Source organism: Sinocyclocheilus anshuiensis, unplaced genomic scaffold (assembly GCF_001515605.1).
Source record: "Sinocyclocheilus anshuiensis isolate Anshui unplaced genomic scaffold, SAMN03320099.WGS_v1.1 scaffold870, whole genome shotgun sequence".
In the NCBI taxonomy this organism is placed as follows: Eukaryota; Metazoa; Chordata; class Actinopteri; order Cypriniformes; family Cyprinidae; genus Sinocyclocheilus; species Sinocyclocheilus anshuiensis.
In genome coordinates, this window is record NW_015540842.1 from 2,437,828 (window position 1) to 2,450,707 (window position 12,880).

At 39.8% G+C, this 12,880-nt stretch overlaps 1 protein-coding gene across 1 annotated transcript in view; it reads left to right on the top strand.

The window, feature by feature from the left end:
* Window positions 1–3,441: 3,441 nt before the first annotated feature.
* The window catches only part of LOC107687540 (NXPE family member 3-like), a 19,415-nt gene continuing 9,976 nt past the window's right edge, over window positions 3,442–12,880 (top strand). The window contains exons 1-5 of the mRNA XM_016484916.1: window positions 3,442–3,729; window positions 3,918–4,333; window positions 4,421–4,491; window positions 4,892–5,095; window positions 7,712–8,052. Coding sequence (XP_016340402.1) covers window positions 3,442–3,729; window positions 3,918–4,333; window positions 4,421–4,491; window positions 4,892–5,095; window positions 7,712–8,052 — 1,320 coding nt within the window. The remainder of the gene's footprint in view (window positions 3,730–3,917; window positions 4,334–4,420; window positions 4,492–4,891; window positions 5,096–7,711; window positions 8,053–12,880) is intronic.

The window sequence follows — 12,880 nt, forward strand, 5'->3', positions numbered from 1 at the left end:
GATTTTCTTTATGACATATGCAGCCTACAAATGCGACCTCTGGAGGATGCAGCCTTCCGTTTGAAAAACGGCCAGTGTCAGCAAGTGCTAAATAGGCTAGCAACATGCTAGACACATGCTAAAATATGCTAGCAAAACTTAGCTAAGTGCTAAAGTATGCTATTAATGCAATGAAACAGGAAGTTGCTGTAACTCAGGCATGCAGTGTCCAATCTGACCCAAACGTTGCATGTTTGATAAGAGTCCTGGCCTGAAGACATCTACATCCCCATATTCGCTTATAATCATAGTGTCACCTGCTGGCAACAGGAAGTGACATGTTTTACACTGTTATGGACTCCTAGCAACATATTAAAAAGCGCCAGCAAGTGTTAAATAGGCTGGTAACATCCAAGAAACACACTAAAACATGCTAGCAACACTTAGCTAAGTGCTAAAGCATGCTATTAATGCAGTGAAACAGGAAGTTGCTGTAACACAGGCATGCAGTGTCCAATCTGCCCCAAACTTAACATGTTTGATGAGAGTCCTGGCCTGAACACATCGACATGCCAAGATTCAGTTATAGTTATAGCGCCACCTACTGTCAACAGGAAGTGACATGTTTAAATCTGTGATGCAGTATTAGCAATACAGTAAAATATGCCATTGTGTGCTAAACAAACAAGAAACATGCTCAAACATGCTAGTAACATTTACTATGTGCTAAAGCTTGCTATTAATGCCATCAAACAGGAAGTTGTTGTAACTCATGCATACAATGTCCAATCTGACTCAAACTTCACGTTTGATTAGAGTGATGATAGAGTTTTGACACACTAGTGCTTCGAAACAGTGTTCCGGAGCATTGCTTGAAATGAAGCTGTTACGTGACCTGTGAAAATTAAGCTTCGTTACCTCACTGACACGTCACGCTAGGCTCAAATACAAAGCGTGTCGATTGCGCTGCCCCATACAGTCAACAGCTCACATTGGCCAGAAAAATATATTACTGCTAAATATATTAAATGCAATAATTGCATTTGTATTTGTGCCTTTGTGTTTTTAACAATGTGCATCTTTGTGTTCTTTTGTAAGGAAGACACAAAAATGGTGCAATGAAAAATGATGTAGGTCTAATTTATTGGCGTATTAAACATTCTATTTATGTGAAAAGACACAAGTTTGATGCAAGTAAAAAATTAAGAAAATAAAGTCTTTATTGTCATTGTATTGTGCAAAATAAAATAAATTTGGGAAACTCTATCGCTGCACACACACATGCCGCCTTGCTATGACACATATGCTTATTAAATAGACAATTAAACCTTACAATGACATCCCAATGAACAAAACATCTAAATCAGTGGTTCCCAAACCTGTCCTGGAGGACCCCCTGCCCTGCACATTTTGTATGTCTCCCTAATCAGACACACCCAATTTAGTTCTTGCAGTCTTTACTAACGAGCTGATGAGCACGTTTGATAAGAGTCCTGGCCTTAACACATCTTAAGGACAATGTTCCATTATAATCATAGTGCCACCTGCTAGCAACAGGAAATTACTTGTTTTACACTCTTAAACATGCAATGTCTGATCTGCCCTAAACTTCACATGTTTGATAAGTGTCCTGCCTTACACATCTTAAGGCCAATATTCCGTTATAATCATAGTGCCACCTGCTGGCAACAGGAAATGACTTGTTTTACACTAACTTAAACATGCAATGTCTGGTCTGCCCCTAACTTCACATGTTTGGTAAGAGTCCTGGCCTGAAAACATTTACAATATTCAGTTATAATTTATAGCGCCACCTGTTGGCAACAGGAAATGTCATGTTTTACACTAACTCAAACATACCATGTTCAATCTGCACCAAACTTCACAGATTTGATAAAAGTCCTGGTCTAGAAACATCTACATGCCAACATTCAGTTACAGTCATAGCGCCACCAGCTGGCAGTAGGAAGTTTGGCACATATAAATGACTGACACATTCCTCCTATATTTATCACTTTAAATTCATATTGCCCACCGTTAGCCGTTTTCCTAAAGCCACCGGGTGGCGGTGAGCCCGGGTGCGAGGGCCCTTTCATCGCTGCTTGCAGCTTTAATTAATATTTGAAGTTGAACATTTACTGTACTGAAGCTTAGGTTTACTTGATTATCCATACATCATTTTTTAGAAAAATCACGAGTCGCAAATATGATCATCAGGCTTTTGAGAACTGTTTATTTGGTCTTTTCTCAATCATCATTGCATTGCATTGCATTATATGTTTTGATCCTAAAACTAAGCATTTAAATATCATCTTACTAAGACATTATTGGAACATAAAGAGTGAAAACTGATATTTATATGCACTTTATGTATGTAGCGTAATACTTTATACTGTTATAAAGATCTCATTGACTTCTATCAGAATTTCATCTTTCTTTTTGACCACATAAATGTCAGAAACTGCATCAAATTGCATATTTTTGCTCAGTTTGGGCCTCTGAATAAAACTGAGCTGCTTTTTCTTTAACAGAAAAGAGCACCTTATTCTTATTCTCAATATATTCTATATTATACAATATGAGCCTGATGTATCAAATATAACAATCTCTTATTTTATCTTATTAAAGGTTCTATAAACGGTTCCATTTCCAAAACGAAATAAATAAATACATTTCAGACTATTATTTCATGTCAGTCTATACAGGGTTAATCTTCATAATGTTCTTTTTAGCAGCATCATATGACCCCTTTAAGGGCAATATTCAGTTATAATCATACCGCCACTTACTGGCAACAGGAAATGACTTGGTTTACAGTAACTTAAACATGCAATGTCCGATCTGCACCAAACTTCACATGTTTGGTAAGAATACTGGCATGAAGACATCAACATGTCAATATTCAGTTATAATCATAGCGCCACCTGTTGGCAACAGGATATATCATGCTTTACACTAACTCGAACATACCATGTTCATTCTGCACCAGACTTCACATGTTTGATAAAAGTCCTGGCCTGAAGGCATCTATATGCCAACATTTAGTTATAATCATAGCGCCACCAGCTGGCAGCAGGGTGTTTGGAACATATAAATTACTTTGACATATTCCTCTTATATTTACCACTTTAAATGCATATTGCACACCGTTTGCTGTTTTCCTAAAGCCACTGGGTGGCAGTGAGCCCGGGTGCGAGGGCCCTTTCATTGCTGTTTGCAGCTTTCATTTAAGTTGAAAGTTTATTATATTTAAAAATTTAAGGCAGCAACTGAGCTTATGTTTTTCAGTAAGTGGAATAGGTGGATTTTTTTTACAGTGTACACTCAACTTTAAACATTTATTGAAAAAAAAAGGAATTTGGTATGACTGATATCCTCGTCCTCTCTCAGGCTCTATGTGGACTGAATGATGGGATTCAAATGAGACCATTTCTGCCCCCCAGACCTAAATCAGTAATTCAAATGAATAATTCCTCTTTTGCAAAATCCACACTTGACATTGGAATCAGTGATGAGGAGTGGGAAAGACTACAGAAGGCTCTCGACTGGCCTGGTCCAGATCAACAAATCACTCAGCTGGATCTGAGCACAAATCCAGTCCACTCAACATTCTCTATTGTGGAACTGAAAAAGAGTTACAAAGTGGGAGATAGCATCTCCATTGTTATCACAGCCAGAGACCACAACAAGAACCTGAAAACATATGGAGGAGATTTTTTCCAAGCAAAGCTTTTCAATTCAAAGCTAAAGGTGTGTTTATTTAATATTTTATGATACATTTTTGTACAAATCAATATACAAACATTTGTCATATTGAGTTTCGATTGCCTGTTAATTGTTAATTTATTTACAAAATATTACATATTATGTTTATGTTTATAAGCTTACTTTACCAAAAGACATTAGTAATTACTTAACCTTTTTTATGCTTCTTGAAGGCAAGTCTGTACGGGGAGGTTGTGGATCATCGTAACGGGACTTACTCTTTTGTTCTTCTTCTTCCCTGGGAAGGGCAGGCACAAGTTTTTGTACGTCTTGAGCACTCCAGTGAGGTTGTGCAGATTCTTAAAAAATACAGGGAGTCTTCATTCCCACGCAGCCACTATAATGGCCACTTTGAAGGGCCAGGAACCAAGAACACCAGGATCAGTGAAGTAGTAGAATGTAATCTTAAGTGGGGTGCCGAAAGAAGTTTGAGGAAAGGCAAATGCTGCTGTGAGTATAAGGATATAAAAACAGGGACGGAGTGGCAGTGTGAGAGACCGAAGAAACTTTCCTGTGACAAACTAGTTGGTCACTCCATGGGACGTTTTGAAAGCCCATTAAATCGTTTTGAGAATAAACTTTTTTCAAAGTAAGTTTGAAAGGATTCAAAATTAATTTCATAAGAATTATAAAATGTTAAAAAAGTAGAAAATGTATTATTATTATTTATCCACAGGAAATTAACAAATGTTGCTATTACTGGAGACAAAACAAGCATAAATGTCCTTCCCAACACTGAAGGCATTGGTATGTTAACATATGGAGTATGTATTAACATATTTTGACCATTTCTTTCCCTGTTTGGATTATAATAAGAAGAAAGTAAATAGCAGTGTGTTGTTGTTGTTGTTGTTGTTATTCATCATAATATTCTTCTTAATCTTATTAATCTTAATGTTAAATATTATCATGCACACATAGGCAATGTTTCAGTGAATGAAAAATTCAAGCTATAAAACAATTTATCTCATTTTACTTTTGTTCATACAATATCCTCTACATTTTCTTTATTTTTCGCAAATATAAAATGGTCAAAATATACATGGACCACATATCAGAGGACTGATACCATCTGAAATCTAATGTAAAGTTACAAGAGAATGAACAATGATAACAGTCTTTTCAGGTAAATGTTTCTTTGCTTTAGGCACAACGGAGAGATGCAGATCTGGCTTGACAACACCAGTTCCTGCTGGGTTCTATTTGAAAGATATTTGGAAGTCTTTTGTATGCAACACTCAACAGTTCAATTCTACACGAATGGGAGATTGCCTTAAAAACAAAATTGTCTACTTGTTGGGAGACTCCACCACAAGGCAGTGGTTTGAGTATTTGGAAAAAAATGTGCCAGGCAAGTAATTCAACAATATGACTTTGTTGTCATTATTTTCTTTAAGACTTGATAGCATGAATGTGTAATATAAATTAAATAAGGAATTTACATGCATAAATTCAGGGGGGTCAGAGCTCAGAGGTGCGTGGGGCAAAAGAGAGGAGGGTGGGGGGGGCAAGGTCCGGAGGGAGTTCAGCTTCCTGAAAGCCTGATGGATGAAGCTGTCCTTCAGTCTGCTGGTCCTGGCCTGGAGACTCCGCAGTCTCCTCCCTGATGGCAGCAGACTGAAGAAGCTGTGTGTTGGGTGGGTGGGATCACCTGCAATGCAGAGGGCTTTGCGGGTGAGACGGGTGTGGTGCCTTTGTAGAAGGTGCACATGATGGGGACCGGGGCTCTGGCTCTTCTCAGTTTGCAGAGGAAGTAGAGACACTGCTGTGCTTTCCTGGCCAGTGCTGCGGTGTTGTCAGTCCGTCCGCGGAGTTTAGCTCTAAAAATGTGGTTCTACCGACATCGAGCAGAAACTCACGACTGTATGTGCGCTTAGAGACAGATAGACGCGACGAATACGTACAAAAACACTGCGACTCACAAGATAAAAAACACGAAAACACCGTTCTGTCGGGAGAGAGAGAAGCCGCAGCGTGTGCACGCGCCGCCATCTTGGAAACGTATATCCACATTAACTGCGGATCGCAGATCGCGCACATTAACTGAGAGAAACGTTCATGGATCGAAGGAGAGTGTTTGTTTTTGCTTTGTAATAAGAGTTCGGCACAAACGCGATTCATGTAACCATGTAACTGTTTTTACAGCTCTGTGACACCCGTCAAAAGGCTTATATAAACGCTGCAGAATAAGCCTAACGTTATCAGAGGTGCAACAGCGCGTTCATACATGTTTTCGATGCAGAATGCAAATGGCTGTGCATTTATTTGTGCATTTATTAACTTGATGGGAGTGAAATTAAACTGTCTGAAACCGAAGCTGTCTGTGCTGTCTGTCTCCCCTCTTTCCCCTCCTCCGCTCCTCAGTGCACCACACCCACTTTTTTAGTGTTTTTTAAAACTGTGGTGAGAACTAACCAGTGCTGAAACGGGGGGTTTCATGACCCTTTAAAATCAGCTCTTTTCACAGCAACCCGTTTTGTTGCAATTTCCCTTTAAATGCTAATGAGCTCTGCTCACCCCGCCCCTCTCTTCTGTGGAGTGACGAGCCGTCCTGTTTACTTTAGGCGCATTTAGCTGCATTTAGCCGCAAAACTTGCTAACTCGCACATTTATAGGAAAGGGCGATTTGCAAAGTTTCATAAAAAACCCTTACACTCACTTCATCTGAAGCTGGATCACAAATGATTCGCACGAACATAGATGCATTTAGGTAAATCGGAGGGGGCATTCCCTTCAAAAACAAAAGTAACGTTAATCCTCTGCGTCTTCAACGGCTCAGATGTCAGGAGTAAATGACAACTGCTATGTTCATTATTACATCCAATAACAAAACACCTCAATCGCTTAGGAGCCATTCTTGTCTACGTACCATTCTCCGGCGTCGAAATAATGGCGGTCGGACTGTTCACAGCTCACTCGGGGCGGGTCTAAGGTAAGACGGCTGTGTCAATCAACTACCGTGGGAGCGTTCTTGGTCTGTGTGACGTCACACAGCCAAGAAGCTGAGAATGGCTTGATTTGAAAAAGGGGATATTATTTATAGAGATTAAAAAAATACCACTGGATTTTTATCATTGGATTTTTATCATTATAGGGTGGTTGTGTACACACACTGCTGTTCAAACAACATGTAAAAGGGAGTTTTGCATCCGATGACCCCTTTAAGAAAAATATTTAATTAATTAATTAATTATGTGTGTGTGTGTGTGTGTGTGTGTGTGTGTGTGTGTGTACTTGTTTATGCTACATTGAGGGGACCTAATGTCCCCACAAGGAAGTAAAACCTGATATTTTTGACATTGTAGGGGCCGGCCTACGGTCCCCACGAGGGGAAAAAAATATTAATGATGTTTATCTGAAAGTGTAACAATGCAAACAGGTTTCTTGTAAGGGGTAGGTTTAGGGTTAGGGGATATAAAATATAATTTGTTCAGTATACAAGTAATAGAAGTCTATGGAAAGTCCAAAAGTATCAAACAATTTAGCACACTTTTCAAGCAAAACATTTAGGTTTTAAACTTGCAAAATGCCATTACAAAAATGGCTTATGAAAGTTTGTTCTGACATGTACATATTTCAGCGTCGCTCAAAAAGATATAGTGCACCAAAAATTAAAATTCTGTCATAACTGATTCATTATTAGTAATTTATTTATTTGTTGTTCCAAACTTCCTATATTTATTTATTTTTCTTCTAATAGTGAAAGTCAATGGTGTGCAGAACAACATTGGACCCCGTTGACTTTCATTATATAAAAAAAGACAATTGACATGTTTGTCAGAATATCTTTTTTGTCTGTGTTCTGAAAAAGAAGGAAAGTCAAACAGTTTTGAAATGACATGAAGGAAAGTAAATGGGTGATTTCTGGGTGAACTATTCCTTATTTGCCAGTATACTTCTTGGGACTGCTGTTTAAGAAATTAATAAAGAAATTAGTCTAATGTAAGTTTTGATGATCTTTTTTTAGATTTAAAAAGAATGGACCTCCACACTCCTTGTACAGGTGGACCCCTGATGGCTGTGGAATTGAAAAATAATATCATTATTCACTGGAGGCCACATGGTGTTCCTTTACGATTTAGTAAATTGCTCATTACCAACCTGCATTATATCAGCAATGATATTGATGAAATAGCTGGTGATTCTCATGCAGTCGTTGTCTTCACATTCTTTGCCCACCGGGTTTTTCACCCATTAACTTTTTATGTGCATGAAGTGGCTAAAATCCGTCAGTCTGTTGTAGCGCTGCTGAGTCGTGCACCACAGACTACTGTCATCATCAAGTCTGGAAACACTGCAGGACGAAAGGTACACTTGGACACTTCAAATCCTGCTTTGTTTTCAAATATTTTTTTTCTTTTCAAATTTTCTTATGTTAATGTTTATGGTAAACAAGAAAATATGGTGCATTTGTTATGCTGCCTTTATTTAAAACTCTAGAAACACTGTTGCACAAAGATGCATATCAGAATATTTTATGCAACATTCCTATACTTTTTTTTTCAATTGATGTAAAATTGTGGCTGATCAGTTTATGTCCAGTAGCCACAGTAGCAATAAATACAAAATACAGTTTGTCCAGACCAATTTTGCTTAATCCAGGTCTGACAGTATAATTTTTTACTGATATTTGCATCTAAACGTTTCTTCTGTCTCAACTTAATTATGTCTTTATACATTTACAACCCCAATTCCAGAGAAGTTAGGACGTTTTGTAAAAATGTAATCAAATCAAGAATCTGTGATTTGTTCATTCTCTTTAACTTTGTGCCAAATTTCATGAGAGAAGTGTCAAACAAATCAAAAATCACATTTCGCAATGCAAAATTGCAAAGAATTTAGGTCTTTCACCAACTACCACACGTACTATTGTGAAAAGTTTCAGGGAATCCAGAGAAATCACAGGACATGTAGGGCAAGGCAGGAAACCTCAGTTGAATGTGCTTGACCTTTGAGCCCTCAGATGGCATTGCATAAGAAACCGTCATGCTGCGGTGTTAAATATAGCCACATGGGCTCAGGAGTACTTCAGAAAACCAATATGTTTGGCCGATTTTATTTATTTATTTCCCTTTATCTCATAAAAGCAAGTTTGAGTAAATGATTATTGCAGGGCCCAAGATGGCGATAGTATTAGTAGTAGTAGTAGCCTAATTCATAGTAATACTACATGGCTCAAAGCACCTTCTCAAAACAGTTCTGAAGCATGCTTTTTGTTTATGTTTGTTGACAGACACCAGTGTTTCCCACAGACTTGCAAATGCAAATTCATTCTCTGCCAGCAGGAGGCGCTTATTGGAGCAGAGATATAGCGGTCTCCCCGGTAACGGCTGTAATCAAAAAAGCACTGTGCTCACAAACGCTAGGAAAGAGGAAATGAAAATGACATCAAAGCTTTTATGAAGGTTCTTTTCAATGATACATTCATATAAAAACACCTGCGCTGCATTTACATTTTTCAGTTTATTCAACGAAGTAGAATCCTTTTGGAAAATCTATTTGTGGCGGTCAGTTTTGATATTGTGACGGGCCGCCACAAATAACTCAATGTATGGAAAGTGGATCTCGCGAGCCAGATTTGAGGATCACTGATCTAAGTGATAACAAAAAATAAAAATACTCATATTAGCGGTGAAATGTTGCCCGATTATGTCAAACGTCATAAGCTCACTGGATGTCATGACAACAAATGTCATGATAGAAAAGTTTCAATGGCCGTTTCTCAATATGCGTTCTTATGCGATCTTGCGTCCTTGTGTTCTCGCTCTACGTCATCATTAACTGAACGCAAGTACAGAGGACGCATGAAAGTGCCCTGATGTGTTCTTGAAATCGAGGATGCATCGAATGCAGACTTAAGAGAATCGAACCGTTAGAAATTACAGAAGACGCTGCGGGCGGACGACGTACAGAAGCCTGTAAACTTTAAACTTCTCGTTCTCGCTTAACAGATTACCGCTGCAGCTCGCAAATACGTGACGGCTTGTTAAAGTAAACATTTGTCATTTTGTTTTGCATAATTTTTAAGAAGTGAGAAAGCATATTAAAAAGAATTTTAACATTGGCAATGAAATATGTAACATTATAAATAGCCTAATCATTTTTTCAAATACATTAGGTAAAAAGCTATTGCATAATATGAAAATATTGTCTATAATAAAATGAATACTTTTATTAAAAGTGTTATGACATTCGTTTGTGACGTTATGTATTATTTATTTTGCATTGTGTTGTTATGGAAGGAAGGATATTTATCCACAAATGAACAGGCGAAAAGTTCATACTCGGCCTCCTTAGCCATGACAGGACAAGCAAAGAGCTCATAAACAGCCTCCATAGCCGTGACAGGACGGGAAGGGAGTTCACAAACGGCCTCCATAGCCGTGACAGGATGAGCAGTGAATTCACAGACGGCCTCCATAGCCGTGACAGGACAGGTAAAGAGCTCACAAACGGCCTCTGTAGCCGTGACAGGACAGGAAGTGAGTTCACAGCCGGCCTCCATAGCCGTGACAGGACGGTCAGAGAGTTCGCAAACGGCCTCTATAGCCGTGACAGGACAGGAAGTGAGTTCACAGGCGGCCTCCATAGCCGTGACAGGACGGTCAGTGAGCTCACAAACGACCTCCGTAGTCGTGACAGGACGGGCAGACAGATCAAAAAACATATGTGGATATTTTGGTGAAAGTAACTCAAAAGTAGTGTAATGCATTACAATTCAGAGACAGTAATATTGTAATGTAACTAATTACTTTCAAAAGACAGTATAACTAGTAATATATAATGTATTACATTTTGGAAGTAACTTGCCCAACACTGTATATATAGTGGCGGCTCATCGGGGGAGGCAGGGGAGGCACAGCTCCCCATAATTTTGAGGTGAAAATGGGAGGAGGACGATTTAATGTTAATAAAATTCACAATTCATTTCAGTTCATGTCTCAGAATGTGTATTTTTTGTTTGTAATTTCACAGTTGTAATACCATAACGTAAAAGCGCCGCTTTTCTATCGCGAATGTGCTGAATCTGCTGATGTAATTGCAACCGCTAGATGATATAGAAGGGTAGGGGGAGGCCGGGGGAGAGGTGAGCTCTCGTGCCTCCGTTGGTAGGACAGGAAGTGAGTTCACAGACGGCCTCCATAGCCGTGACAGGACAGGTAAAGAGCTCACAAACGGCCTCTGTAGCCGTGATAGGACAGGAGGTGAGTTCACAGGCAGCCTCCATAGCCGTTACAGGACGGTCAGTGAGCTCACAAACAACCTCCATAGTCGTGACAGGACGGGCAGACAGATCAAAATCAGAGTTATCAGTAGAATTCAGAGAAGCAGACAGTTCAGAATCAGAGTTACCCGCAGAATTCAGACAAGCAGACAGTTCAGGAATAGGACTCACCACCGTGAGGGGAGCTAGAGCATATGCCATTTCCCTGAGAGGTTCTGCAGCAATGGCCGCCACCTCTGGATGGTCCGTAGTGGGTGTCGCCTCCTCGGCTTCTCCTACAGCAGGCGCCGCCGCTGAGCTTAGAGGGGTTACCAGCGCTGAGAACACGGACACACCAGCCGCTAGCACCGATCTCAGCGGGGGATCCTCCACACTGGAGACCAACCTCGGGCGTTTTGTGGTCAATTCAAGGGGAACAGCCGTGGACAGACACGGCTCTGGTTCCTTAGCTGCGACGGGATGAATCTCTGCAAGGGCCGCCATTACAGGAACGGGATCGGCCTCACCCACAGTGAATGAAGATCCAGACACCAGAAGCGCATAATCCATACATTGGGCCAGTGATCCACGAGGACCATCCCGGACAAGGTGAGCTTTCAGTGGCTCATTTAGTCCATGAGCAAAAAAGTCAATCAGCATAAAATCCGGCAGGTCTGCATAGTGTGCAATGTCTATAAAGGTCTGGATATGGTTCTCGAGGGTTTGTGCTCCCTGTCGTAGACGGACCAGTTCTTTTGCCAACTCCATCCTCAATTGGAGCGGCCAGACACGGCTGCTGGATCCTCGGTGGCGAAGTATTCTGTTACGGAAGGAAGGATACGAGAAGGCAGGGTCGGATCCAAGTGCAGCTTTAATGTCACTGCGAAGTCAAACAAAGGCAGAAGATCAAAACACAGGAACAGACAGATTAGACTCGGGCTCAGGAATCGCTAGGCACGGCACAGTAGCGAACAGACAGACAATCATCAACATAATCAATACTTCGCAGTGAGTGTGTGTGTGAGAGCAACCTTTATAGTGCTCCGCACAGACAACAGGTGTCTGTGTGTAATTAGTTCCAGTTGCTGGGCTTGTGGGAAATGCAGTCCATAGTGAGAGCTGACTGATATCGTGACAACGACATAACGTATAAAAAGTTCTTGGTTTATTTTCCATTTGACATGACGAAGAAAATGACAGCATTCATTGAGTTAGAACCTCTCAGACCAGTTCAGTCAGTAAGTGAGCCATCAGACTGATTCAAACCGATAATCCATGTGAATTCATTGGTTGTACTGTATATATATATATATATATATATAAATACCACAGCTGGAGTACTTTAATATGATTCACAACTGGTGGAACCAAATACAGTTTTCAGTTTCAGTATTTTTATTTTATTTCTTATTTTTTATTTTTTTTTAGTTTGGAAACTAAAAGGAACCACTTCTAAATGAGAATCAGTTCTTGGTTCCTGACTCTGCATTGCGTACTAAAAGCAGAGATCCATTTGGACTGTGTAGCGCTATACTGTAAACACAGTTGGATAGTCTTAGTGATTGCAAACAGATGGGACAAAAAATTGGATATGGTCAACAGATCAGATCTGTGGATTCAGTCTTGCTGTTTAAATCTCCATAGAAAGACCTTTTGTTCGGTTTATTTACTGTCTTAAGACAGCAAAGCGCTATTTCAAATTCAGTCTATACAGTCATAAAGTGTTTTGCAACTGAGTAAAGGCATCATAAACCACTGAGGTTTGAGTCAGATTAAACAAATTTCAGACTTTCCAAAACCACTTTGGAAACCACTTTAAGGGAAAAAGGTACCTTTTTATTTCAGTTTCTTGTTTGTTGCTCTTGTTCTGCTGAAGACTGAGACTGATTGTTGCGTTGCCACATTTTAGAGGTTGTAAAAATTGTAATAGAG